The sequence below is a fragment of the Piliocolobus tephrosceles genome, chromosome 17 (genome assembly GCF_002776525.5).
Source record: "Piliocolobus tephrosceles isolate RC106 chromosome 17, ASM277652v3, whole genome shotgun sequence".
In the NCBI taxonomy this organism is placed as follows: domain Eukaryota; kingdom Metazoa; phylum Chordata; class Mammalia; order Primates; family Cercopithecidae; genus Piliocolobus; species Piliocolobus tephrosceles.
The window spans coordinates 28,499,087-28,525,568 of NC_045450.1; the positions used below are offsets into that span (position 1 = coordinate 28,499,087).

General features: G+C 52.2%; 2 protein-coding genes across 4 annotated transcripts in view; one reads left to right on the plus strand and one right to left on the minus strand.

The window, feature by feature from the left end:
- The window catches only part of BCL7C (BAF chromatin remodeling complex subunit BCL7C), a 45,319-nt gene extending 22,704 nt beyond the window's left edge, over positions 1-22,615 (minus strand). Inside the window, exons 1-6 of one of the 2 annotated variants that reach the window (XM_023191239.1) lie at positions 22,150-22,615; positions 21,508-21,586; positions 21,134-21,242; positions 20,880-21,041; positions 16,857-16,942; positions 15,789-15,984 (exon numbers count right to left, since the gene is read on the minus strand). In XM_023191239.1, the coding sequence (XP_023047007.1) occupies positions 15,859-15,984; positions 16,857-16,942; positions 20,880-21,041; positions 21,134-21,242; positions 21,508-21,586; positions 22,150-22,241 (654 nt within the window). In that variant the 5' untranslated portion in view covers positions 22,242-22,615 and the 3' untranslated portion in view covers positions 15,789-15,858. Of the gene's footprint in view, positions 1-15,788; positions 15,985-16,856; positions 16,943-20,879; positions 21,042-21,133; positions 21,243-21,507; positions 21,587-22,149 lie in introns of those variants that run through there. The other variant, XM_026455407.1, reaches the window with a different exon arrangement.
- Positions 22,616-24,891: 2,276 nt separating this feature from the next.
- Positions 24,892-26,482, plus strand: part of CTF1 (cardiotrophin 1) — a 7,816-nt gene continuing 6,225 nt past the window's right edge. Inside the window, exon 1 of one of the 2 annotated variants that reach the window (XM_023191240.1) lies at positions 24,892-24,947. In XM_023191240.1, the coding sequence (XP_023047008.1) occupies positions 24,923-24,947 (25 nt within the window). In that variant the 5' untranslated portion in view covers positions 24,892-24,922. The remainder of the gene's footprint in view (positions 24,948-26,482) is intronic. The other variant, XM_023191241.2, reaches the window with a different exon arrangement.

Sequence of the window (26,482 nt, forward strand, 5' to 3'; positions counted from 1 at the left end):
GCTAAAAAAAAAAAAAAAAAAACAAAGAAGAAGAATAACAAGAAGAAGACTGCCTTGATTAGAAAAATTGGGAAAAGAGGCCAGGTGCAGTGGCTCACACCTGTAATCCCAGCACACCTGCCTTCTCGGCCAAGGTGGGAGGATCACTTGAGCCCAGGAGTTTGAGACCAGCGTGGCCAACATAGTGAGACCCCATCTTTACAAAAAAAATAAAAAATTAGCTGGGTGGGCTGGGCGTGGTGGCTCATGCCTGTAATCCCAGCTACTCAGGAGGATCAAGCAGGATGATCGCTTGAGCTCAGGAGCTGGAGGCTGCAGTGAGCTGCACTCCAGTCCGGGTGACAGAGCAGGATCTTGTCCCTCAACCAAAAAAAAAAAAAAAAAAAAAAAAAAAAACTGGGGAAAGAGATTTTATAGATAAGGAAGTAGAGCCAGAGAGGGTAAGAAACTTGCTGAGGTACCACAACCAAGCATCACCTCCCTCCCTTACGTGACTCTCAACTCCAGAATGTCACTAAGAAGTGGCCAGAGCAGTGGACTCAGGGATGGGCACCTGGGTTCCAATCCTTGTTGCTCTATTCACTAGCTGTGCGCCCCTGGGCAAGTCACTTCACTGTCCTAGACCTCAGTTTACTTATCTGTAAAACTGGGAGAATAGCGCCTTGCTGGGAAGTAGCGAGGACCAGATAAATTGCAAATGTACCCAGCCCAGTGCTGACACATAGTAACTCAGTGGCAGTTGCAGGCCAGGGGAACAGTCATTAACTCATTGCCAGAGGTGCCAGAACTGGACAGGGGGAAAGGTGTCCTGAGTGGGAGATCCAGGTCTTGGGGTGCTCCGACTCTGGATCTCTGGGAAGGGGAATCCCCAACTCTGCTTCCCAAGTAGCTAGAAACTGACTTAAGAGGGGGACAGTGTACAGGGAACACTGAAAGGCCGCTGTAAATGATGGCTGGAGTTAGCCTCATCTGAACTCTGGGTTTGAGTACACACTCTGAAGTCAGATGATATGGATTCAAATCTGCCTCTACTATATACGATGGGACAAGTGACTTCACTTCTCTGTGCCTTGCTTTTCTCATCTGTCAAGTGGAAATAATAAGAGTACTTACCTCACTAAGTTGTTGAAATGATTTTGTAAGATTATGCATGTAGTGCTCTGAGAATATTCACCTACTTCAATGTTAGCTTTTTTTTTTTTTTTTTTTGACTGAGTCTCACTCTGTCACCCAGGCTGGAGTGCAGTGGTACAATCTCGGCTCACTGCAACCTTCACCTGCCGGGTTCAAGTGATTCTCTGCCTCAGCCTCCTGAGTAGCTGGGACTACAGGCATGCACCACCACGCCTGGCTTATTTTTGTATTTTTAGTAGAGACAGGGTTTCATCATGTTGGCCAGGCTGGTCTTAAACTCCTGACCTCAGGTGATCTGCCCACCTTGGCCTCCCAAAGTGCTGGGATTTCAGGTGTAAGCCATCACACCCAGCTGCTGCTCTTTTGTTTTATAGGGTCCAGAATTACTCAGATAATTGCTTGGAGTTAGGGTTGAGATTCTCACCCAAGTTGAGTGAGACCAGATGGACCCTAATCACCCTTTCTGGAGGTGCTTAACTTCAAGTTTGGGTCAAGTCGAACTGCACAGCTGTGAGAGAAGTGGACTGAGTTAAATCAGTGTTGAACAAGAGCATAGCAGGACCTGGTTGTTTTGCTTATCTTCTGTATGCTACAATTTCAAAAATTACCGTGTAAAAATTAAGCTCTCTCTGGAAAAGGATATTAGTGTTATTGGAATAGTCTCTGAATTTAATGGTCTGTTAAAGCCCACAGGGAAAGAGTAAGACAAGGAATAGGGTCTGAGGGAGGAGGCAGAGTTCTGATGAAGATGATGGCAAGGGATGGGGAAGTCCTTGGCCAGAAAGGGGAGAGAGGGAGTCCTGGTGAATGCCCTCTGGCTGTGCTCTAGGAAAGTGGTCAGTCCTGAGGGCAGGTGGCGGCCTGACGTTCCAGAAACATGGTACTCTATATGCAGGAAATCCCAGCCAGCCTAGAGACTCTGGTGCCCACAGGTGGAACAGGGCAGAAGTCATGCAGTGTACGGGACCCCTGTGGGCTTGGAAAGTGATGCCAGTAGCAACCAAGATTAACTAGAGATCAGACTCTCCTCACCACCAGCACGTGCACGCACACACACCCTCATTCACTAGGTAGGCAGCACTTCCTGAACTGCGGCGTGCCCTTGACAGAGAGTGAAAGCCCCAATGGCAAATGAGATGGGATTTCTGTTTAGAGTCATAAACTGTTTCATAGAAATATTTGAATATTTATCAGAATATGTACCCAAAATAACTCAGCCAGCCTGGTGCCCACATGTTTTGGGTAGTGGCCAGAGTCCCCTCTCAAGCCTGCTAGTCCATTCCCCACCCCCTATCCTCCTTCCAGACTTGGTAAGTAGATAGTTTTGGCAATCAGACAGACTTGGTTAAGCCTAGCTTCTGTCACTAGCTGTGTGACCCTGGACAAGCTATTTTACCTGACTTCTCTGAACCTGTTTCTTCATCACTAAAATCATGCACTTCTTTACAGGAGTTGTCAGGAAAGTGCAATGTAAGAATAAGGTGAGGGTGGTTTTCAAATGATGACCTGGAGAACCTTAAATCAGACAATCCAATGTTTGCCAAACTTCATTCACATCCCATCTTCCCAACCTCTGACAAATTTGTGGACCACCTCTACTACTGTTGACTTAATCTTGTCCTTTAAAAATTATCAACTCACGTTTTGATGGAAATAGGTGTATTCAAAAAGGAAACTTTAACCACTGCCATAAATCAGAAATTCCTATCATTCACCCAAGAGTGGTAAAACTAGACACAACAAAACCAAAACAATGCTGTTCAGTTCTAGCTGGCTATGATTACAGGCCAGGGCTCTGAGCTCAAGGAGCTGATTTTGTTAAAAACAACAACAGAAAGGTTATGTCAGTCAAAAAAGGCCACATAAGCCCTAATATAAGATGTCCAAACTAAGCAACTCTATAGAGACAGAAAGTAGATTTGCAGTAGTCTAGAGCTGTAGGGGGAGGAAGGCTTGGGAGTTACTGTTAATGGGTATGGTTTCTTTTAGGGGTAATGAAAATGTTCTAAAATTGACTGTGGTGATAGTCGCAAAACTGTGACAATACTAAGAATCATTGAACTGTACACTTTAAATGGGTAAGTTGTACGGTGTGTGAGTCATCTCTCTCAGTAAAGGTGTTATTTTAAAATATGTATATATGGGCCTAGGGTGATGGCTCACACTTGTAATTCCAGCATTTGGGGAGGCTGGGGCGCGCAGATCATTTTGAGCTCAGGAGTTCCAGACCAGCCTGGGCAACATGGCGAAACCCTGTCTCCACTAAAAATACAAAAATTAGCCAGGTGTGGTGGCACGCGCCTGTAGTCCCAGTTACTCAGGAGGCTGAGGCAGGAGAATGGCTTGAATCCAGGAGGCGGAGGTTGCAGTGAGCTGAGATTGAGCCCCTGCACTCCATCCTGGGCAATACAGCTCGACTGTCTCAAAAAAATTATATATATGTATAATTTTTCCTCCTCCACACACACACGCACACACGGAGGAAGGTATAGGTGTCAAATCTTTTTTTTTTTTTTTTTGAGACAGATTCTCGCTCTGTGGCCCAGGCTAGAGTGCAGTGGTGTGATCTTGACTCATTGCAACCTCCACCTCCCAGATTCAAGCGATTCTCCTGCCTCAGTCTCCTGAGTAGCTGGGATTACAGGTGCGTGGCACCACACCCGTCTAATTTTTGTATTTTTAGTAAAGCGGGGTTTCACCATGTTGGCCAGGCTGGTCTTGAACTCCTGACCTCAAGCGATCTGCCTGCCGCAGCCTCTCAACGTGCTGGAATTACAGGCGTGAGCCACTGAGACCAGCCTAAATTCAATTATTAAACTCCTTGAGATAACTAAAGGGTAGCCGGACACGGTGGCTCATGCCTGTAATTCCAGCACTTTGAGAGGCCCAGGCAGGATTGCTTGAGCCCAGGAGTTCCAGACCAGCCTGGACAACACAGCGAGATCCTGACTCTACAAAAAATAGAAAAATTAGCCGGACGTGGTGGCGCGTGTCTGTAGTCCCAGCCACTCGTGAGGCTGAGGTGGGAGGATCACCTGAGCCCTCGGTAGGTCGAAGCTGCAGTGCACCGCTGCACTCCAGCCTGGGGGACAGTGAGGCAGTCTCAAAACAAAACAAAAACAAAAGGGGAGGGAGGGGGCAAGACTTAAAGACCCCTGAGCCAGGGCCATTATTATTTAATTTGGCCGGGTCTCTAAACCAGTCTGAGGAAGCTTGGGTTTCTATCCTTCCCGACTGAGCCACAGACCTGAGTCTTGACTCCGGAGAAATCACCCCAGCCTATTTTTCTATCTGTGACACGGGAACGGCAGCTCCTGCCTCGCGAGGTGCAGTGAGAAGGAGAAGCGCCGTGTGTGGCGCGCCTGACACGGTCAGCTCGCGGGTGGAGGCCTGGAGCAGAACGCCCTCGGGCGCCCGCCCTTGCAGCCGCACTGGAGACCGCGGATGGCTCTGGCCACGCCTCTGCCGACTGCGGCAACGCGAGGGAGCGCTGGTTTCCACGATTGCAGCGTAACGCCCTCCTTCCCGGCCTCAGCTTTCCTGACTGCATAACGGGCATACAGTGGGTTCCATAGCACAAGGGAGCCGAAGAAGCTGCCTGCCGCCAGCTCGCCTGGGATCCTCACGCCCCTATGACAGCCGGGGAAACCAAGGCCCGGAGGAGCCACGAAGCTGCCCACGGCCCAGATCGCGGGTGCGGACCCTGCGGGAGGGTCTGGCCTAGATGCGAGTGTCCCGCCGCGGCGCAGGCGAGGCCGAGCAACACATCCCCTACCCTGCAGACAGCAGACGGAGACAGCGTAGCACTGTGCACTGCTGGGTCGCCCGAGGGCTCTGCAGCTGCGGGTCGGGAACTCGCGGCGCACGCCCGCGCCCCAACCGGAAGTCCGCCACTGGCCGCTCTAGCACGCGCCAGGGCTGCGTCGGTGGCCTTAACCCTTCCCACGGCCGCGCAGCCCGCCTTTGTCCCCTCAGAGCGCCACAAAGGCTGGAAGGGCAGCGGCCCCTGTGGGTGCCGAGCTGCAGACACCTCCACTGTGAGCACAACCCTGAGCCAGAGCCTACGCGCCCAACGGGGCTGGTTTCACTCGGTCCAGCCGCACCTACCCGTGCCCTCACCAGATCTTAAGATACAGACATTAAAACCTCCACCGGGCCGCGGCACAGGATAACAGAGTTTTACTTTCTGTTTTTGGCATTGCATTGCCTCCATTTCCTAGAGTGCACGTAATACATACCGCTGGTGATTCCAAAATATAAAGGTTGAAAATATTTACTTTACAAAAATTTGGTTCCCATACCGCTTTTAAGGCCATCCTCTGCACTTGGTTCCCACTGCTCCTGATGTGGTTCAAAGATGGATGACCCCAAAGATGAGGAAAAGATTATTGGCTCCATTTTTTAGATGAGGCAACTAAGGTCTAGACAGGGGAAGGGACTTGTCCCAAATCACAGAGCAAATCAGTCTGAATCAGGAATAGCTCCATTCCTATCCCGCATCCTGCCCTTTCACTAGGCCACGGCTGCCTGGCTGCCCTGAGGAACAAAGGAGGGCCGGGCAAGAACACCACTACCAACTGCAAATCCACAGGCAAATGCAAGAGGACGGAAAGTAAGTTCTTGGGCTCTGCCCTTGTGCTGTCCCCGGTGGGGTCCTGGGGTCATCACTGCCTTCACAGCCATGTACAGCGACACCTAGTTAACTGATGGGGGGATTCTGCCACTTGCTGGGTATGCCTGTGCCACCAGTGTCCTCACTCTGGGCCTGGGGAAGTAACCACAGGATAAATTTGGGGATCCACTGTGTCCACTGTGAAACGGACCTGAGCTAAAACTCCATTGATCACTGGATCTCAGAGATCTTTGGGTCTTGAGAACAGAATTGGATGCTATAGGAGAAATGTAACCAGAAAAGGATTAGGATTTTGCCAGTAGAGAAAGGGAGATGTGCTTGCTTTCATTCATTTATCATTAATGAGCACCTACTGTATGCCAGACACCATACTAGGCCCTAGGAAGACAGAGATTATGAGACAGATGTGGCCTTATTCTGGCAGGGGAAGTGAGATGAAGGGGGTGAAAAAGAGGAAGTACAGTGACTAACCAGGGACCTGACCTAGTCTGAAGGTCAGGGAACCTTGGAGGAGGTGAAATCAAACCCAAAGCCTGAGATAAGAGAGAGAAAGGGGAGGGTGGAGGGAAGGAAAGGGTTTCACAGACAGAGGGAACAGGAGTGCTAACAGCCTGGCCAGCTTCCTTGTGGTAGATGTTCTATGCATGAGTTGGAGGAGAGCTTGGGGAAAGGGGCAGGAGAGGTGGGCAGGGACCAAATCCAGCAGGGGCTTGTCTACCATAAGGAACTTGGTGGGAGAACTTCATGGCCAAAAACAGGTGTGGAAGGGACCAAGCAGCCCACGTGGCTGGAGGGCAGGACATGAGATGAAGACGACTAGAGCAGGGAGTGAGGAGGTGGAGAAGGTGATCAGAAGCCGAAGCTGGGAGGCCTGGAATGCCTGGCTGCAAAACTCAGCCATTCCCCTGGAAGCCACGCAAGTGAACAGCAAGAAGAGTGGGACACCAGGGAGCAGAAGGGATTGCCAGAACTGGAGGGCAGAGACTCCGCCCCCAGGGCAGTCAGTGTTCTGCACCCCCCACCCACCTACCCCACCCCCCACCCTCGCCCCATGACCACTCCAGGAGGCAAACTCAGTATCTCAGAACGTCTGCTTTCAAGGGTAGCTGGAGTCCAGATTCCTTTTTTTATTTTTGATGGAGACAGGATCTCACTCTGCCGCCCAGGTTGAAGGGTAGCAACACATAGCTCACTATATTCTCAACTCCTGGGCTCAAGCAGTCCTCCTGCCTCAGCCTCCCAAAGTGCTGGGATTACAGTGTGAGCCACGGCACCCGGCGTGAGTCCAGATTTTTATATGAAATCGCTTGATTTTAATGTTGCCAACATGTTCAACGCCACGTAAGCCAAACAAATCACATTCACAGGCTGGCATCTCTAAGCTTTGCAGCATGTTAGCGTCACTTGAGGAGATTTTAAAAATCCCAGGGCCCTTGGCTGGGCGCCGTGACTCATGCCTGTTATCTCAGCAGTTTGGGAGGCCACGGTGGGTGGATCACCTGAGGTCAGGAGTTCGAGACCAGCCTGGACAACGTGGTGAAATCCTGTCTCTACTAGAAATAAAAAAATTAGCCAGGCATGGTGGCGAGCGCCTGTGATCCTAGCTACTTGGGAGGCTGAGGCACGAGAATGGCTTGAACCCGGGAGGTGGAGGTTGCAGTGACCCAAGATCATGCCACTGCACTCCAGCCTGGGCGACAGAGCTAAACTCAAGACTCAACAAAACAAAACAAAACAAAAAATTCCAGGGCCCAGGTTGCACATAATACCAATTTAAAAGGTCGGGGGTGGGGCCGGGTGCGGTGGCTCACGCCTGTAATCCCAGCACTTTGGGAGGCCGAGGCAGACGGATCACAAGGTCAGGAGATTGAGAACATCCTGGCTAACATGGTGCAACCTCGTCTCTACTGAAAAAAAAAAGAAAAAAAACTTAGCCGTGGCACGTGCCTATAGTCCCAGCTACTCGGGAGGCTGAGGCAGGAGAATAGCTGGAACCTGGGAGGCAGAGGTTGCAATAAGCTGAGATTGTGCCACTGCACTCCAGCCTGGGCGACAGAGCGAGACTCCGTCTCAAAAAAAAAAAAAAAAATGTCTGGGGTGGCTGGGCGCGGTGGCTCATGCCTGTAATCCTACCACTCTGGGAAGCCATGGTGGGCAGATCACGAGGTCAGGAGCTTGAGACCAGCCTGACCAACATGGTGAAACCCCGTCTCTACTAAAAATACAAAAATTAGCCAGGTGTGGTGGCACGCGCCTGTAATCCCAGCTACTCAGGAGGCTGAGGCAGGAGACTCGCTTGAACCCGGGAGGCGGAGATTGCAGTGAACCAAGATTGTGCCACTGCACTGCAGCCTGGGTGACAGAGCGAGACTCCATCTCAAAAAAAAAAAAAAAAAAAAAGGTCTGGGGTGAAAGGCAGCCATCAGAATATTTAAATGTTCCTCAGGTGATTCCAGTATGCAGCAGTTTGAGAACCACTACCAGTGACTATGTCCTTTCAGTTGCCAGGCACAGCCATGGGAAGCCATGGGAAGTTTTAGAACAGAAAAGGAGCCTAGTTTGGAGTTTAAGGAAAATCAGTCCTTAGGAGAACAGAATGTAATCTTGTGTGAAAAGGGTCCGGAAGCCCCAAGGGCAGTGGCAGGATCCTGCTAGGGTGACGGTGATCCGCCATCCCAGTTTGCTCAAGACTGGGGTGTCTCCTGGGACACGGAACCTACAGTGCTAAAACCAGGAAAGTCCTGGGCAAACAGGGATGCTTGGTCATGCTAGATTCTCCTGATGTAGTTCTGTTTTCCCAGATTTCTGTGGAGACTAATGCCACAGACTCCCCATTCTAGAAATTCCTAAGAAAAGGCTGTCCATCTCCCTGGGGTACATTCACCTGAGTCTCTGCGCCCTGGCAGGGCCCATCTCTTCTTCACCCAGCAGAGTGATCCTGGCCTATGGAATATAATTTAGCAGTAAAAGGGAACAAACTACTGATCCACACAAGAATCTAGACGACCCTCAAGAATGTTAGCCTGAGTAAAAGAAAACAGATGCATAAGAGTTACATACTGCTTAATTCTATTTACATGAAGTTCCAGAACAGGTTTGACCCAATCTGTTATTTTAAAACAATCAGGCCAGGTGTGGTGGCTCACGCCTGTAATCCTAGCACTTTGGGAGGCAGAGGCAGGTGGATCGCTTGAGCCCAGGAGTTCAAGACCAGCCTGGGCAATATGGTGAGACCCCGTCTCTGCAAAACATACCAAAAAAAAAAATTAGTGAGCTGTGAATATGCCACTGTACTCCAATACTGGACAGCAGATCAAGGCCCTGTCTTATAAAAAAGTCAGAATAGTGGTTGACTCTGGGGAGTTGGAGATGAGAAGGGGGCAATAGCTCACTGCAACGTTTCTAGTTTTTGTAGAGATGAGGTCTCACTATATTGCCCACGATGGTCTTAAACTTCTGGACTCAAATGATCTTCCTGCCTTGGCCTCTTAGTGAGCCACCACACCTGGCACTACGCTTTTGTTAAAATTCACTGAATCATGCAGTTAACACCTATGCATTTTACTATATGGATATTTTACATCAAAGAGGGGGGAAAAACTATGAATGAATACTGGGCTCTACTTAACAATGTGCATGCAGGCTGAGCACAGTGGCTCACACCTGTAATTCCAGCACTTTGCAAGGCCCATGCAGGTGGATCACCTGAGGTCAGGAGTTTGAGACCAGCCCGACCAACATGGTGAAACACTGTCTCTACTAAAAATACAAAATTAGCTGGGTGTGGTGGCGGGTGCCTATAATCCCAGCTACTTGGGAGGCTGAGGCAGGAAAATCACTTGAACCCGGGAGGCACTGGTTGCAGTGAGCAGAGATTGCACCTCTGCACTCCACCCTGGGTGACAGAGTGAGACTCTGTCACAAAAAAAAAAAAAAAAAAAACAGGAACAAAGCCTAAACCTGATTATGCTTTTCTGCTCAGAACCCTCCATGATACCCGGAGGAAAAGCCAAGTCCTGACACTGGCCTCCGAGCAGGGTGACCATAAGTTCTGCTGGCCCAGCTTCTGCCTGTCTTCTGAAGGGCGTGATTAGTACTGCCCTTGTTTTCACTCTCCCAGTGTGAAGGACAGATTAAGTGCTTGCTTGTCCTGCCTGCCAGGCCCCGCCGACCTGAACTCACTCCCCGGCCCCTCCTTCCCTCCGCTCCAGCCACACTGGCTCTCCTTCACCCTGGCCATTCCCTCTGCCTGGAATGCTCTTCCCCAGATACTTGCAAGGCTCTCTCCCTCACCTCCTTCCATCTTTTCTTCAGCCTTTGCCTCAGTGAGGCCCCTGCCTTGACCCAGCTTAAAATCACACCCTGCTCTTTCCTCATCTCTCTTGCTGTGCTTTCTTTTTCCAGAGCACTCTAACTTCCTGCTTAGGATATAACTGCCTGAAGGCAGATGCCATGAGGGCAGGGATTTTTTTTTTTTTTTTTTTTCCTGTTTTTTTTTTTTTTGAGACAGAATCTCACTCACCGAGGCTGGAGTGCGGTGGTACGGTCTAGGCTCACTGCAACCTCCGCCTCCTGGGTTCAAGTGATTCTCCCATCTCAGCCTCCCTGAGTAGCTGGGATTATAGGCGCCCACTACCACACCTGGCTAATTTTATTGTATTTTTAGCAGACGCAGGGTTTCACCATGTTGGCCCGGCTGGTTTTGGACTCCTGACCTCAGGTGATCCGCTCACCTCAGCCTCCCAGAGTGCTCAGCCTCCCAAAGTGCTCGGCCTCCAAAAGTGCTAGCCACCATGCCTGGCCATTTATTCTGTGCTCTTTATGCTGCATCCTCAGGTTCTAGAACAGTGCCCAGCAAACAGTAAGCGCACAATAAGTACCTATTGCTATGAATAAAGGGAATCCTCTGCCCTCCTGGGGCTTCCAGGCTGGTGCTGAAGACCCAAGCAGACACGGACCATTACAAAGCAACAGCCGCCACTCCATGACGCAGCAGAGGAGGGGTGAGGGGCTGAGGGAAGGCAGAAGAGACACCCCAGAAGCTGAGGCTTGAAAACTGCGTTGGCATCTGCCAGGTGAAGAGGGGATGGGAGGGGCTTTCCTGGTGGGGCAGCCAGTGTGAGCAAAACCCAAGGGGTGAGAGACAGCAGTAGGCATCTGGGGGCTGTGAGCAGTTCAGAGAGTGGCTGCAGGTGTGGGTACGCAGCAGGCTGTGGGCTCCATTCTGCAGGTAGTGGGGACAGGAAGGTTCTAACTGGGGGCAGTGGCACGGACAGATTTGGGTTTCTGGAAGATTGCCCAGCTACTGGGTGAAGCATGGATTGGAAGTGGGCAAGAGGGAGGCAGGGAAGCCCACCAGGAGGCTGTTAGTTTTGTTGGCACCTAGTAAAGCAGCGTTGCCCTGAAGAAAGGGGCTAACTGGAAAATTACTTAAGACAGAGACCCTGCAGGACGTGGTGGTTCCTGGAAGGTGACTCTGACTCCTGGTGTCACCATTTTGGCTGACTCCTGGGATGGTAGGAATAGGTTGCGGGGAGGATAAGGCTTGGGTCTCTGGGATATCCCAATGGAGATGTGATGCAGCCATTTGGCTCCTGGAGTCTGGAGGTGGGGGCAGAACTTAAGAGTCAGAGAATGAGGAACTGTTGATTCAAAGGGCAGGTGGGACCTAGCAGGGAGAGTGTGCACAAAGAGAAGCAAGGCCAGGGCAAGAGACAGTTCCCAGACCAGGAAGAGGGGAGTGGCCAAGGACAGATAAGGGCTCAGAGGGGAGGAGTCAGTGAGCCCCAGAGGTGGGGCCCGAGAGCCAGGATTAGAAGCATTTCCACAAAGAGAGTGTGGACTTGGGGAAGAGGTGGGAAGGGGACAGCAAGGTGATAAATAAGGGCTGTGGCTCTGGAAGAGATAGCTTTTAAAATTTACCATGTTCACTATTTTTGTTAAGATACAGTCATGCAAGCTGGAGTGCAGTGACACAATCATATCTTACTGCAGCCTCAACCTCCTGGGCTCAAGCGAAACTCCCGCCTCAGCCTCCCAAAGTGCTGGGATTCCAGGTGTGAGCCACCATATCCAGCCAAACTGGCTTTTTTTTTTTTGGTTGAGATGGACTCTTGCTCTGTTGCCCAGGCAACCTCTGCCTCCCAGGTTCAAGTGATTCTCCTGCCTCAACCTCCCGAGTAGCTGGGACTACAGGCACGCACCACCATGGCTGGCTAATTTTTGTATTTTTAGTAGAGACAGGGTTTCACCATGTTAGCCAGGCTGGTCTCGAACTCCTGACCTCAAGTGATCCACCTGCCTCGGCCTCCCAAAGTGCTGGGATTACAGGCATAAGCCACCACGCCAAGCCCAAACTGGCTTTTAAACCAGGTCAAAGAATGGGTCACCAAGAGGGTGGGGGCATGCCTGGGCTCAGGACAGTTTCCTAGACCCCGTGACCAGGAGAGGGACAAGAATAGGGGAGACTCAAATGTTAGCTTCTCAAGGCTGCTCAGAAATGGACACCCCATCTGGGACCAGGCTTCTGTCCCCAGCCTCAGGGGCAGGAGAGTCTCTGGGTATCCTCATCTGTAAAATGGGGCAATAGGACAAAACCTGCCATTTGTTGAGCACTTATTATGTCCCAGGCCAAGGGCTCTCTCTCCATGTGTGGCCTAATTTAACTCTCAGAATACTCTCACCAGGCTGATGTCACTGTTATCTGCCTTTTTTTTTTTTTTTTTGAGACGGAGTCTCCCTCTGTTGCCCAGGCTGGAGTGCAATGGCACGATCTTGGCTCACTGCAACCTCCTCCTCCTGGGTTCAAGAGATTCTCCTGCCTAAGTCTCCTGAGTAGCTGAGATTACAGGCGCCCACAAACACGCCCAAATAATTTTTCTATTTTTAGTGGTGATGGGGTTTCACCATGTTGATTAGGCCGGTTTTGAACTCCTGACCTCAGTAATCCAACCACCTCGGCCTTACAAAGTGCTGGGATTGCAGGTGTGAGCCACCGTGCCCGGCCTTTTAGCTCCATTTTATAGATGAGAAAACAAGTGGCACAGAAAGGTTCAGTCACTTGCTGAAGGTCATACAACAAATGAATGCAGATGCTGAGATTCAAACCCGGAACCTGAATTCTGAGCTTTAGCACTGCACCACTAACCCACACAAGGGACTTTCCTATCTACAGAACACTCTCCTCCCTTGGGAGTGGTTGAGGGGAGTCATGAGGTGGCCACACACGCAGCAAACGGCCGACATTACCATGAAGAATGGCCCTCCAAAGAAGTCCACATCCAAATCCCCAGAATCTGTGCATGTGTTGCTTTATATGGCACATGGGCTTTTGTAGGTGTGATGAAACTAAGGATCTTGAGATAGGAAGAGTGTTCTAGATTATTCAAGTGGGTCCAGTGTCCTCACAGGATCCTTGGAGGAGGGAGGCAGGAGAGTTAGAGAAGATGTGACGATAGAGAGAGACTGGAAGATGCTACACTGATTTGAGATGAGGGAGGGGCCACAAGCCAAGGAATGCAGGTGGCCTCCAGAAGCCAGAAAAGCAAAGAAAGAGATCCTCCTCTGGAGGGAACTACTGCTGAAACCTTGACTTTAACTCAGTGAGACTAACTTTGGACTTCTCCCGAACTATAAGAGAGTCAATGTCTGTGCCTTTTTTTTTTTTTTTTGAGATGGAGTCTTGCTCCATCACCCAGGCTGGAGTGCAGTGGCACAATCTCGGCTCACTGCAACCTCCCGAATTCAAGCAATTCTCCTGTCTCAGCTTTCCGAGTAGCAGGGATTACAGGTGCCCGCCACCACGCCCAGCTAATTTTTATATTTTTAGTAGAGATGGGTTTCACCTTGTTGGTCAGGCTGGTCTCGAACTCTTGACCTCAGGTGATCCATCCACCTCGGCCTCCCAAGGTGCTGGGATTATAGGCATGAGCCACCGTGCCTGGCTAATGTCTGTGGCTTTAAGCCCCTATATGTGTAGCAATTTGTTAACAGCAGCGATAAGAAACAGTTATACTACATTGCAGCAAGCCTGGCTTCCTTGGACAGTGCTGGCTCCACCATCACCACTGCAGCTGCTGTGGGAAGCATCCTTACATTTCCTTTGTTTGTTTAGACAGGGTCTTGCTTTGTTGCCCAGAGTGGAGCGCAGTGGTGCAATCATCACTCACTGCAGCCTCGACTTCCAGGGCTCAAGCAATCTTCCCACCTCAGCCTCCCAAGAAGCTTGGACTACAGGCGCACACCAGTATGCCTGGCTAATTTTTTCATTTTTTTGTCTCACTATGTTGCTCAAGCTGGTCTCAAACTCCTGGCCTCAAGCAGTCCTCCCACCTGTGCCTCCCAAAGGCCTGGGATTACAGGTGTGAGCCACCACACCTAGCCTACAGTTTTTAAAGCCTCTTTAAAGTTTCAGTTTGGCCCTCTCTGAACCTCAGTATCTTTCTTTGTTAAAAATAAAAATAGGGCCAGTATACATGACCCTACAGGCACAGAGTGAGAGGGCCTTATATTACTTGAAGGTTCCCACAAACCCTTGGGGCAGATGAGGCCTAGTTATTGTTCCCATTGCTCAGATGAACAAACTAATGCTGAGAGTAGAAACAGCCTGCCTAGAGTCACTCAGGGAGTAACAGAGCCAGGACTTGAACCAGGGCTTCTGACTTGAGTTCTAGCACAGGGGTTCACGTCTCAGAGCCCAGCTCACATGCCACCTCCTCAGAGAAGCCTGCCTGGAAAACCCCAGGCCATTCATGTATTCATGAAGCAGCTGCTGGGACTGTGCTGTTCCCAGTGTTGTGTGGGGCCCCCTCAGGAGCCCACAGCCTCATAGACAAGACACACACACAAACCACGGGTCCCAGAACAGCCTGATAAATGCTGAAACAAGGAGAACAAAGCCCAAGAGGTTGCTAAAGCTCAAAAAAGGGGAAACTCACTGAGCCTGGAGTCAGGGAAGGCTTCTCAGAGGAGATGGTGATTGAGATGGGGATAGGTTAGACCCAACCAGAAGTGTGGACAGGCATCCCGGGTGCAGGAGTGGCTTCCTCAGGGCAGGGAATGGGTTGGTCATCCCAGGCCCCCAAGTCCCTCTGGTCCTCTGTGTTATTATGTATGAAATGTGAATAGGCCGGGCGCAATGGCTCACACCTGTAATCCGAACACTTTAGGAGGCCAAGGCAGGAGGAACACTTGAGCCCAGGAGTTTAAGACCAGCCTGGGCAATGTAGCGAGACCCCATGTCTACAAAAAATAAAATTAGCGGGCTGGGTGTGCTGGCTCATGCCTGTAATCACAGCACTTCGGGAGGCTGAGGCAGGCAAATCACCTGTGGTCAGGAGTTTGAGACCAGCCTGGCCTACATGGCAAAACCCAGTCTCTACTAAAAATACAAAAATTAGCTGGGCGTGGTGGCAGGCGCCTCTAATCACAGCTACTCAGGAGGCTGAGGCAGGAGACTTGCTTGAACCCAGGAGGCAAGAGTTTGCAGTGAGCTGAGATTGTGCCATTGCACTCCAGCCTAGGCAACAAGAGTGAAACTCTCTAAAAAAAAGTGATAATTAAATAAATAAATAAAATTAGCTGGGTGTGGTGGCATGCACCTGTGGTCCCGGCTACTTGGGAGGCTGAGGTGGGACGTCAAGGCTGCAGTGAGCCATGATTGCACCACTGCACTCCTGCCTGGGCAACAGAGCAAGTGTGTGTCTCAAAAAAAAAAAAAAAAAAAAATCATGGCCTAGCTACCCAGAGTTTTGATAACTGTTAGGCCCAGGCGAGGGCTGAGCAAGAAGAGAGGTCCTGGGCCTCCTCCCAGAGGAAGAGGTGAAGGTCGGGAGATAGGGCAGACCCAGGAAGTACTGGGAGGCAAGGTCCTGGCTCAAGCCCCCAGCACAACTGCCTTGCAGTGTGACTACGGGAAGGTCCTCTCAGAGCCTCAGTGACCCCATCTGAGCAATGGAGCATGAGACAAAACTGTCTCCAAAGACCCTCCCCAGCCCTGACGGGGAAATGACATGACACAAAATTACAAAAGGGTCTTTATTTGTAAAAAGCCAAAGGGGCCCCTGGGGCAACAGGACAGGCAGGCCGGCTTCTCAGGGGTCGGGGGCATTTGGGCAGATGCGCTTGAGTGGGGGGGCGCCCTCCGAGTCCTCTGTGTCACCCTGGGCTGCCTCAGGGACAGGTGGCACTGGCTCAAAGACGGGGTAAGCTTCGGGGGCCTGGAGAGGAAGGGTGGACAGGCGTGAGCTCCACCGAACCCAGGCGTCCAGCCTCCGAGCCTCTACCTTCTCCAAAGCCTCTACTCCCCTCCCCTCCTGGGCCCGGGAGGCAAGCCCAGGGCCAGATGCCCAGGATGCAGAGGAAGCAGACACCAAAAACAACAACGACAGTGACACTGTGTGGAAGAACGAACCTGATACGTGATATTTCTGAAAATGCATCGAGGTAGCTTCGTGAGAAACGTCAGAGGTTTATGAGGGATTTTCTTACGCTAATTTTACAGTTAAGATTTTTTTGATATTTTTTGAAAATGCATGGAGGAGCACCATGATTTTGTCAGGCTTTATTTATTTATTTATTTTTGAGAAGGAGTCTCGCTCTGTCACCCAGGCTGGAGTGCAGTGGCGCGATCTCGGCTCACTGCAGCCTCCGCCTCCCGGGTTCAAGCAATTCTCCTGCCTCAGCCTCCCGAGTAGCTGGGACTACAGGCACGTGCCACCACGCCCGGCTAATTTTTTGTGTTTTTAGTAGAGACGGGGTTTCACCGTGTTAGCCAGGATGGTCTTGATCTCCTGACCTCATGATTCACCCGCCTCGGCCTCCCAAAGTGCTGGGATTACAGGCATGAGCCACCATGCCCGGCTTTGTCAGGCTTTTAATGGTCTCAAATCAGCCCTGATCCAGCCCTTAGCACTTTGTCTCTGAAACACCCTTTCTTTTTCAGTCCCAAGAACCCAGCCCCTAAGCCTTCAGCTCGGTCCCAGGTCTGCCTCTCCTCCAGGGCCTCAGGATGCAGGCTCCAAGCCTTCAGCTGCCCCAGATCCCCCATTCCCTCCAAGAACCAGGAGTCTAGCCTTCTGGCCTCTCTCACCTCAGCTTCCAGCAGTTCTGGAACAGGTTCCTCCTTGGTCAGCATTGGGGGTTCGTCGGTGCTGCCAGCAGTTATGCCCCCGGGATCTGGAACGTCAAGGTAACAAACATCCCCTGAACAGCCACTCTGTGCCAGCAGCACAGACAGTGGGGGAAACAGACGGTCACAGGCCCCAGTCACAGAAGGCAGAGGGCCACGGGAGCAGAGAGGACAGAGCAGGAACCTGGCTGTGCCCCAGGAAGCAGAGGAGGGAACACTGATGTGGGAGCTCGAGGGTGAGTGGGGCTTGATGCGGTGGCCAGACAGGAAAGTACGACATGTGAGGCAGAGGGAATGTGTGCTAAGTTGCCACAGATTCTGGGCTTGGACTGCCTCGGTTCAAATCCTGACCTTGGGCCAGCTACTTAATTTCCACGGGCCTCAGTTTCCCCATCTGTAAAATGGGGATAATGATAGTAATTACCTTATGTGGCTGTTGTGAGGGTCAGATGAGTGGATGCAGGTAAAGCACAGTGGTTGGCACACAGTAAGTACTCAATAAATGCTTGCTACCGTTTTTATATTAGCAAAAGTATATAAGTGCTTGGCACTATCTAGACCCAGACCCAGCCCATGGTGCCACATCAGGATGTTCTTTTTGTTTGTTTGTTTGTTTGTTTTTGTTTTTGAGATGGAGTCTCACTGTGTCACCCAGGCTGGAGTGCAGTGGCGCGATCTTGGCTCACTGCAGCCTCCGCATCCTAGGTTCAAGCAATTCTCCTGCCTCAGCCTCCCTAATAGATGGGATTACAGGTGTGTGCCACCATGTCCGGCTAATTTTTTGTATTTTTAGTAGAGACAGGGTTTCAAATTCTGGGAGGCTGAGGGAGGAGGATCACTTGAGCCCAGGAGTTTGAGACCAGCCTGGGCAACATAGTAAGACACTATCTCTATAAAAAATAACAACACTAATTAGCTGAGCGTGGTGATGCATGCCTGTAGTCCCAGCTACTCAGGAGGCTGACTGAGCCCAGGAATCCAAGGCTGCAGTGAGCCATGATCACGCCACTGCCTTCCAGCCTGAGTGACAGAGTGAGACCTTGTCTCCAAAACAAAAAAGCAAAGCTTAAAAAATATTAAGGAAAAAGTTGTTCTGGCAGCTGTGTGGGGGTGACTAGAAGAGAACAGCTGGAACCAAAAATGGATGAGAGATGGGAAGCCCTGCCTGGGAGGAAAAGGTGCCAACCAGACGGGTTTGACTGCATGGAAGAAAGCAGAGCTGGCTGGGCACAGTGGCTCAAACCTGTAATGTCAGCATTTTGGGAGGCCAAGGCAGGTAGATCACGAGGTCAGGAGTTCAAGACCAGCCTGTCCAACATGGTGAAACCCCATCTCTACTAAAAATACAAAAATTAGCCAGGTGTGGTGATGTCCACCTGTAATCCCAGCTACTCAGGAGGCTGAGGCAGGAGAATTGCTTGAACTTGGGAGGCGGAAGTTGCAGTGAGTGAGATTGTGCCACTGCACTCCAGCCTGGGCGACAGAGTGAGACTCTGTCTCAAAGGGGGAAAAGAAAAAATGCAGAGCTGAGGAGGACCCAGGCCCAAGATGCTGGCTCACTGGCTGAGTTACTTCTCTGGGTCTCAGTTTCCTCATCTATAAATAGGGATCATAACAAGATCATCACCCTTATAAGGTTGTAGTGAAAATTAAATGCGAAAAAAACACATAAAGTGTTGGCTGGGCACGGTGGCTCACACCTGTAATCCTAGCACTTTGGGAGGCGGACGCGGGCGGATTACCTGAGGTCAGAAGTTCGAGACTAGCCAGGCCAACATGGTGAAACTCCATCTTTACTAAAAATACAAAAATTAGGCCAGGCATGGTGGCTATCGCCTGCAATCCCAGCACTTTGGAAGGCTGAGGCAGGCAGATCACCTGAAGTCAGGAGTTCAAGACCAGCCTGGCCAACATGGAAAAACCCCATCTGTACTAAAAATACAAAATTAGCGGGGCATGGTGGCACATGCCTATAATCTCAGCTACTTGGGAGGCTGAGGCAGGAGAATCGCTTGAACCCAGGAGGTAGAGGTTGTGGTGAGCTGAGATTGTGCCATTGCACTCCAGCCTGGGCAACAAGAACGAAACTCCATCTCAAAAACAAACAAAAAACAGGCCGGGTACGGTGGCTCAAGCCTGTAATCCCAGCACTTTGGGAGGCCGAGACGGGCGGATCACGAGGTCAGGAGATCGAGACCATCCTGGCTAACACGGTGAAACCCCATCTCTACTAAAAAAAAATACAAAAAGCTAGACGGGCAAGGTGGCGGGCGCCTGTAGTCCCAGCTACTCTGGAGGCTGAGGCAGGAGAATGGCGTGAACCTGGGAGGCGGAGCTTGCAGTGAGCTGAGATCTGGCCATTGCACTCCAGTCTGGGTGACAGAGCGAGACTCCGTCTCAAAAAAAAAAAAACAAAAACAAAAACAAAAAAACAAAAATTAGCTGGGTGTGGGGGCATGCCTGTAATCCCAGCTACTTGGGAGGCTGAGGCAGAAGAATCACTTGAACCTGGGAGGCAGAGGTTGCAGTGAGCCGATATCGCACCACTGCAGTCCAGCCTGGGCAACAGAGCAAGACTCCGTCTCAAAAAAAAAAAAAAAAAAAAAAGGCTGGACATGGTGGCTCTTGCCTGTAGTCCCAGCACTTTGGGAGGCCGAGGTGGGCGGACCACCTGAGGTCAGGAGTTCGAGGCTGGCAAAACATGGCGAAACCCCATCTCTACTAAAAATACAAAACTAGCCGAGCATGGTGGTTCATGCCTATATTCCCAGCTACCCAGGAGGCTGACGCAGGAGAACTGCCTGAACCTGGGAGGTGAAGGTTGCAGTGAGCCAAGATTGTGCCATTGCACTCTAGCCTGGGCAAGAGTGAAACTCTCTCAAAGGAAAAAAAGAAAAGAAAAGAAAAGAAAAAAACCCAATCATGTAAAGTGTTTACCAGGGCACCTGGCACACAGTAAGAGCTCAATAAATACTGTTGTTATTCCTATTATTATTAATCACCCCTATGACTATCACTATTATTTATTCACTCAACAGATATTTACTGAGCACCTACTGTGTGTCCCATATTATTCTGAGAATACAGTAGTGAACAAGATCACATAGGGCCAAGCACAGTGACTCATGCCTATAATCCCAGCACCTTGGGAGGCTGAGACAGGAGGATCATTTCAGGCCAGGAGTTTGAAACCAACCTTCGCAACATAGCGAGACCCTATCTCTACAAAAAGTTTAAGAGTTAGCTGGGTGTGGTGGCACACACCTATAGTCCCCAGCTACTTGGGAGACTGGGGCCAGAGGATCCCTTGAGCCCAGGAGTTTGAGGCTGCAGTGAGCTATGATTGCACCAGTGCACTCCAGCCTGGGTGACAGAGAACTTGTCTCTAAAAAAAGAAAGGGGGGGGCCGGGTATGGGTGTGAGGGCTCACACCTGTAATCCCAGCACTTTGGGAGGCTGAAGATGGAGGATCGCTTGAGTCAGTGAGTTTGAGACCAGCCTGGGCAACATGGTGAAACCTTGCCTCTACAAAAAATACAAATGGCATATGCCTGTGGTCCCAGCTACTTGGGAGGCTGAGGCGGGAGGATCGCTTGAGCCCAGGAAGTTCAAGGCTGCAGTGAGCTATGATCACACCACTGTACCACTCCAGCCTAGGTGACACAGTGAGACCCTGTCTCAAAAAAAAAAAAAAAAAAGGATTAATATGGGCCCAACATTCAGGAAATTGACATGAGAGTGAGGAGAAAGATAAACTAGTAAAAAATTAATTTACATGAAAGTCTCAGACAGTGATATGTCATCTATAGATCCTAAGACACCAGAGGAATGAGACAGCAGCTACAGGGAGATTCTGCAGGAGTCGGAAGGCACCTTGAGGAAGGTGCACAAGATGGGGAGCAGGTATAGGGATAAGCTGGTAGGTTAGACTCTGGAGAAGACAGGACTTAGAGGAGAGGGCTCCTGGGAGGTACCTGGTCCTACCTCTCTCTTGGCCCAGCCGTGGGGGCTGAGCCTCCTCAGGGACCCCTTCTGGGGGTCCAGCAGGTGACACGGGGCGGCTGGGCTGGGGGGTGCCCCCAGGACTGGGCTCTGTGCCCTTTTGCAGGGAACCTTCCGAATGGAAACTCTGGTTGCTGTTCTCATCTGTGGGAGCAAGAGCCGAGATGGTTGGCCTGAGATCCCTAATACACTCCTTCAGTCCCCACAGCCCACCGCATTTCAGGATCCCTACCTACCATTGAGATCCAGCAGGATGAGAGGGCCACCCCCTCGGGGACTGGCGCCCCTGCCCCGACGTTCCCGGCCACGGGATCTCTCTGCCCCGCCACCTGCCCGCCTTCGCTCCTGGGGGTTAGAGGATTAGGGTCAGAGCTCTTGGAAAGCCCCACCATATACCTAAGGAAACTGAGGCACTGAGAAGCAAAAGGGCTCAAACTTTGGGTGTGGAACAGAAAAGAGGGAAAAGGGGGAGGAGCTGCTAATGATGGTTCCCATCTGTCTGTTCTGGTGCATCTGAGGTCTCTGGGAGCTGGAGGTAGAGGTCAGGGTGGGGAGGAGCTTGCCTGAGGTTGCACAGATGCAGGGCCTTGTGGGAATGGGGGTTGCTCACCTCCTCCTGGGGGTCCACCACTGGCACCCACTTGAAGATACGAAGGGAAGTGTCGCCCACAGTCACCCATCGCTTCTCCCTGTGGGAGGGTGGGGGACTGGGTCAGAGAGGCCTGAGGCGAGACCCACCCCCCCAGGAGCCGGACACATCTGGGGGTACCTGCAGAGGTTGGGGAGGCACAGGAGGGTAGCAAGTTTTGCTAATGGGGCATAGTTACATGGAGAAAGAGAGCCCTGCAAACCCCAGGGCACAGGCGGTGGGTGCCTCTAGAGAGAGGATATGATTTGGGGCCCTGGCTCTGCGGACCCCTGGGGCACACATGGGGGGCGTGGCTATGGGCCTGGCCCGGGATCAGAGACCTACAGATCTCGGGGCGCACTTGCAGGAGGGGTGTCAAAGCTTTAGGGGGCGGGGCACAAACGGGGGCTCCCGCTCTGGGAGGGCACGACTGGGGACCACGCTTTGTAGACCCCCAGGAGTAGCCAGGGGAACGGGGACAGAGCCCTGTGGATCCAGGGCAAAGCTAGTGGGCGGGGATACAGCGAACACTGGGGCCCAGAGCTGGCTAGGGCAGCTTAGACGCCTTAGGTGGTTGGTGGTGGTCCCGCCGTGTCCCGTCCCTGGCCCCCGGGCAGCGCTCACCATCTCCGGACCTTCTCGATGGTCGCCATCACCTTCTTGATGTCATCCTTGGCCCGGCTCCGGGTCTCGGCCCGTACGGTCCGGCCGGCCATGCTGGCGGGGCTGGGGCCGGAGCCGAGCCCGCGGCGGGGCAGCCTCCCGTCCGGCGGGCTCAGGCTCGGCGCCAGGCCCGGGCGCCGCGCTCTCGGCCTGCCGTCCCCCCGGGAGTTGGCCGCGCCCTCTCTCGTCCCCAACGCCTCCGCGAGTCCCCGCCCCGTTTCCTGCCGCCGCGCCCCGCCCCGGCCCGTCCCCGGAGCGGCCCGGTGGCGCGGGCGGCCAGAGCCCAGGCCTGGAAGCCCGGCCGGCCCCGCCCCGACCCGGGCCCGCCCCCTCGGAGCGCCTGGACGCGCAGCGCCCCCTGCCCGCCGTCGAGAGCGGGAGTTGGGTACTGCTCGGCGGCCGGACGCGCGAGGCAGGGCCGAGGCCGTGCGTTCAGACCACGTGGGCGCGGGGTGCTCGAGAGGGTCTGTGTCCTGGGGTGCGTGCGCCGCGGTGGGTGTCCGCGAAACGCTGTGTGTGGAGTGCGTGCGTGTGTCCGCCCTCGCCAGGCTCTCGGTCTACACCGCCCAACAATCATTCATCCATTCATTCAATCGTCCTGTTAACTGAGCGCCAATTACGCGCCAGGCGCTGCGAATGAGTGGGTCTCTCTACCCACCAGAATGGCTAAAGTGAAAAAGACCACACCATGTGGAGGCGAGAAAGTAGAGCGACTGAACCTCTCTTGTATTTCTGGGGGAGTGTAAATTGGTAGAGACATTTTGGAAAACTGGCAGTTTTCTAGTGAAGCCGAACATATGCTACCTCTGTGATCCAGCAATTCCACTCCTAGGCTGTCAACACCCAGCAGAAATGTGTAGGTGTGAGCACCAAGAGGGTGCATGGGAACGTTCAGAGCCCTTTCATAACAGCCCCAAACTGGAAATAACCCATCAACAAAATGGAAAATAAATGATGCCCTACTCATTACCATGCACATAGACACAGCAACGGGAGTGACATGCCCGGCTACACCCAGCAACATAGACAAGTCGCATGACGAAATCTTGAGTGAGAGAAGCCAAATACAACAGTACATACTAGATGGTTCCAGGTGTATTACGTTCAGAACCAGACAAAACTAATTTAAAGTGCACCAAAGTCAAGATAGTGGTCGCCCCTAGGATTGGGAGGGGATGAGGGGAGAGCTTCTGGGAGCTGATCCAGTTCTGTTGTGTGATCCGGTGCTGGTTCCCTGGGCATATGTACTCTGTGAAAATCCATCACATGACTTAAATAAAATGTGCATTACTTAAAGAAAGTGAGTGTGTCTTGGTTGACTTTATTTGAGGCTGGCTTGTCAGCAGATAAGACCATGTCAAAATTTGTGCTGCTGCTGTGTGTGTGTGTGTGTGTTTCAAGATGTGCCTGTTGTGTCTGTAAGTTTGGGCGTGACCATGTCCCGCGGTTAAGGGTATAAGGGGTTAGGAGCATGGTTAGGATAGCATTTTTTGAGCCAAGCTGCTTAGGTAAAATCCCAGCTGCGCCACACCCAACTGTGTTACCCTGAACAAGTCACTTCTCTCTATTCTGCATCTATAACATAGGAGTTAGTTAATGTGTGTATAGCTCTTAGAACAGTTCCCAGCACATGGTAAATGCCCAATAAATATTTACGGTTAATGCACATGTGATTGTGGGCCCTACTAATCGTCTGGCTCAATTCCATCTGCTGTGCCCTCTCCAGTTAAACTCTTTCTTCCTTTATTCCAGCATTGTCTGCTCACGGCAACACACACCCACTCACACGCACACGCGCGCACACACACACACGCACGCGCACATGCATGCACACGCACACACCTGCACCCTCACACCACACACATCCACTCGCACACATGCATGCTCATACGCACACACATCCGCACGCATGCACGCACGCAGACACACGCACGCGCACGCACACACACGGGCCTCCTCCCAGTCTTCACTCATAAACCGCGTTAGCTGCTGTTGTCTATGGGCTTCCCCGACAGACCACGAGCCCCTCGGGGGGGCCAGAAACCAAGTATGGATCATCCCTATGTGCCTTCCTTTCAGTCTACACCAGGTTAATGGGGTTGATGCGTGGGTGTGACTTCCTGTCCAGGTCTCCGAAGCTTGTTCTGGGGGGCGTATGTGTGTGATTCTGTTACTAGGCCTGCTAAGGGGAGGACAGCAGTGTATCTGTCTCCCTTCTGGTGGTTGTGACAATGAGATTGGAAGCCATCTAAGATATGCCACAAGATATATGTCTGGACAAGCATGTCCTGAGCCTGACGGCCCCCATCTTGGCCTCTCTCGCAGGCCGCGCCCCGGACTAGAGAGAGGGCCTGCGCATTCCTGTCCTGCCAGTCCGGCTGTTCCCTCTCCTGTCTCCTCACCTTTCCCTCCAAAGCAGCCCCTGCCTCAAGTCCAAGCCTGAGCCCACGACAGGACACTGGGCTGCCTTCCAGGCGCTGACACCCCCAGCCCTGAGGACCTGTCCACCCGGCGGACAACTTGCCTCCCAGCTCGGGCCCCTTCCCCTACTAGGCCCCACGGGCGAGGAACTGAGCTCAGGGCCAAGGAATCTTGTCTGAAAAGGGGGGGTAGGGTGAAATGTTTGGGGTCTGGGCTCTGATTGGCTGCGCCCGGGCCACGCCCCCAGCCCTTTCCCCTTTCTCCCCCTTCCAAAGGGGGGCGTGGAGGGAGCCGGGATCAGCCAGGGGCCAGCATGAGCCGGAGGGAGGGAAGTCTGGGTAAGGGGCTGAGGGCCCGGACGCCGGGTCGCTGAGGGCCGCAGGAGTCAGAGGGGTTGGGAGCTGGAGGTCTGGGTCTCCGCCATCCCCGGGGCCGGGAGGGGAGCGGCCTTGGCGGGGAAGAGCAGGGCTCCGTTGTCAGGTAACGAGCGAGCGGATGAGTTGTGAGAAACGACAGGCGCTAGGGTTTAGAGGAGGCCTGGGGCTGAGGTTTCGGGGACTTGGGCTCAGGACTTAGATCAACGGTTCGAGTACACTCATGGGGAGGACTGGGGTCGGGGCTGGGGCAGGACCCCTGCGTCCACTGAGTCTCGGGAAAGAATCAGAGCTGGGGGACTGGAGGAAGGGGTAGAGTAAGGAAAGGCAGTCTTGGAGTCACAGGAAGTAGTAAGTGACAACAGGAGACGAAAGTCTGGGCTGCTGAGGATCGGGACTGGTGCTGGGAAACTCTGGCGCGGGGTGGGGGCGGGGCGGGGCACCGGGTCACTACATTCCCCAGCGCGCCAGGAGCGCGCTGTGCGTTTCGGGAAATGGAGTCCCTCCCGGGGCGCCAGACACTGGCTCTTGCTGACCTTGATTCGCTGACTAGCCAGGCCAGCGCCTCGCACAGCAGGGGCATCAGGGAGAGAAATGGAAATGGACGTCAGTCTCCCTATCTGTAAAACAGGCCTTCAAGGCACCTTCCGATGTGAAGTTCTGTGCGTCGATAATGTCGAAGTCCACTAGCAGTCACTAAGTTAGAAATATGTAAGCCCTGTCCTCAAAGGGCTCTCAGGCTAAGGCAGATATACACAGAAAAGCCATTAAAAGAGCTACCCTGGAACTCATGCAAATGGCCTTAAGTCAAAGGAAGGAGTTCGTTTACAAAGGAGGAGTGATTCTGGAGGCTGCACTGTGGAGGCAGTACAGTCATGCACTGCATAACAACATTTGGTCAACAGGTGGACCGCACAGAATCAATGGAGGTCACATAAGATTATATGCACCTTTAGCCTGGGCAACATGGTGAAACCCTGTCTCTACAAAAAATACAAAAATTAGCTGGGCGTGGTGGCACATGCCTATAGTCCCAGCTACACAGGAGACTGAGGCAGGGGGGATCGCTTGAGCCCAGGAGGTCGAGGCTGCAGTGAGCCAAGATTGCACCACTGCACCCCATCCTCGGTGAAAGAGCGAGACTCCGTCTCTCTCTGTGTGTGTGTGTGTGTGTGTGTGTGTGTGTGTGTGTGTGTGTGTATGTATTTATGTATGTGTATATATATAATTTTCTATATATAATATATATAATTATATATATTTATATATATGTGTGTGTGTGTATGTATGTATTTGTTCATTGTTTTGAGATGAAGTCTAGCTCTGTTGCCCAGGCTGGAGTGCAGTGGCGCACCCTCAGCTCACTACAACCTCCACCTCCCGGGTTCAAGCACTTCTCCTGCCTCAGCCTCCTGAGTACCTGGAATTACAGGTGCATGCCACCATGTCTAGCTAATTTTTTTTTTTTTTTTTTTGAGATGGAGTCTTGCTCTGTCGCC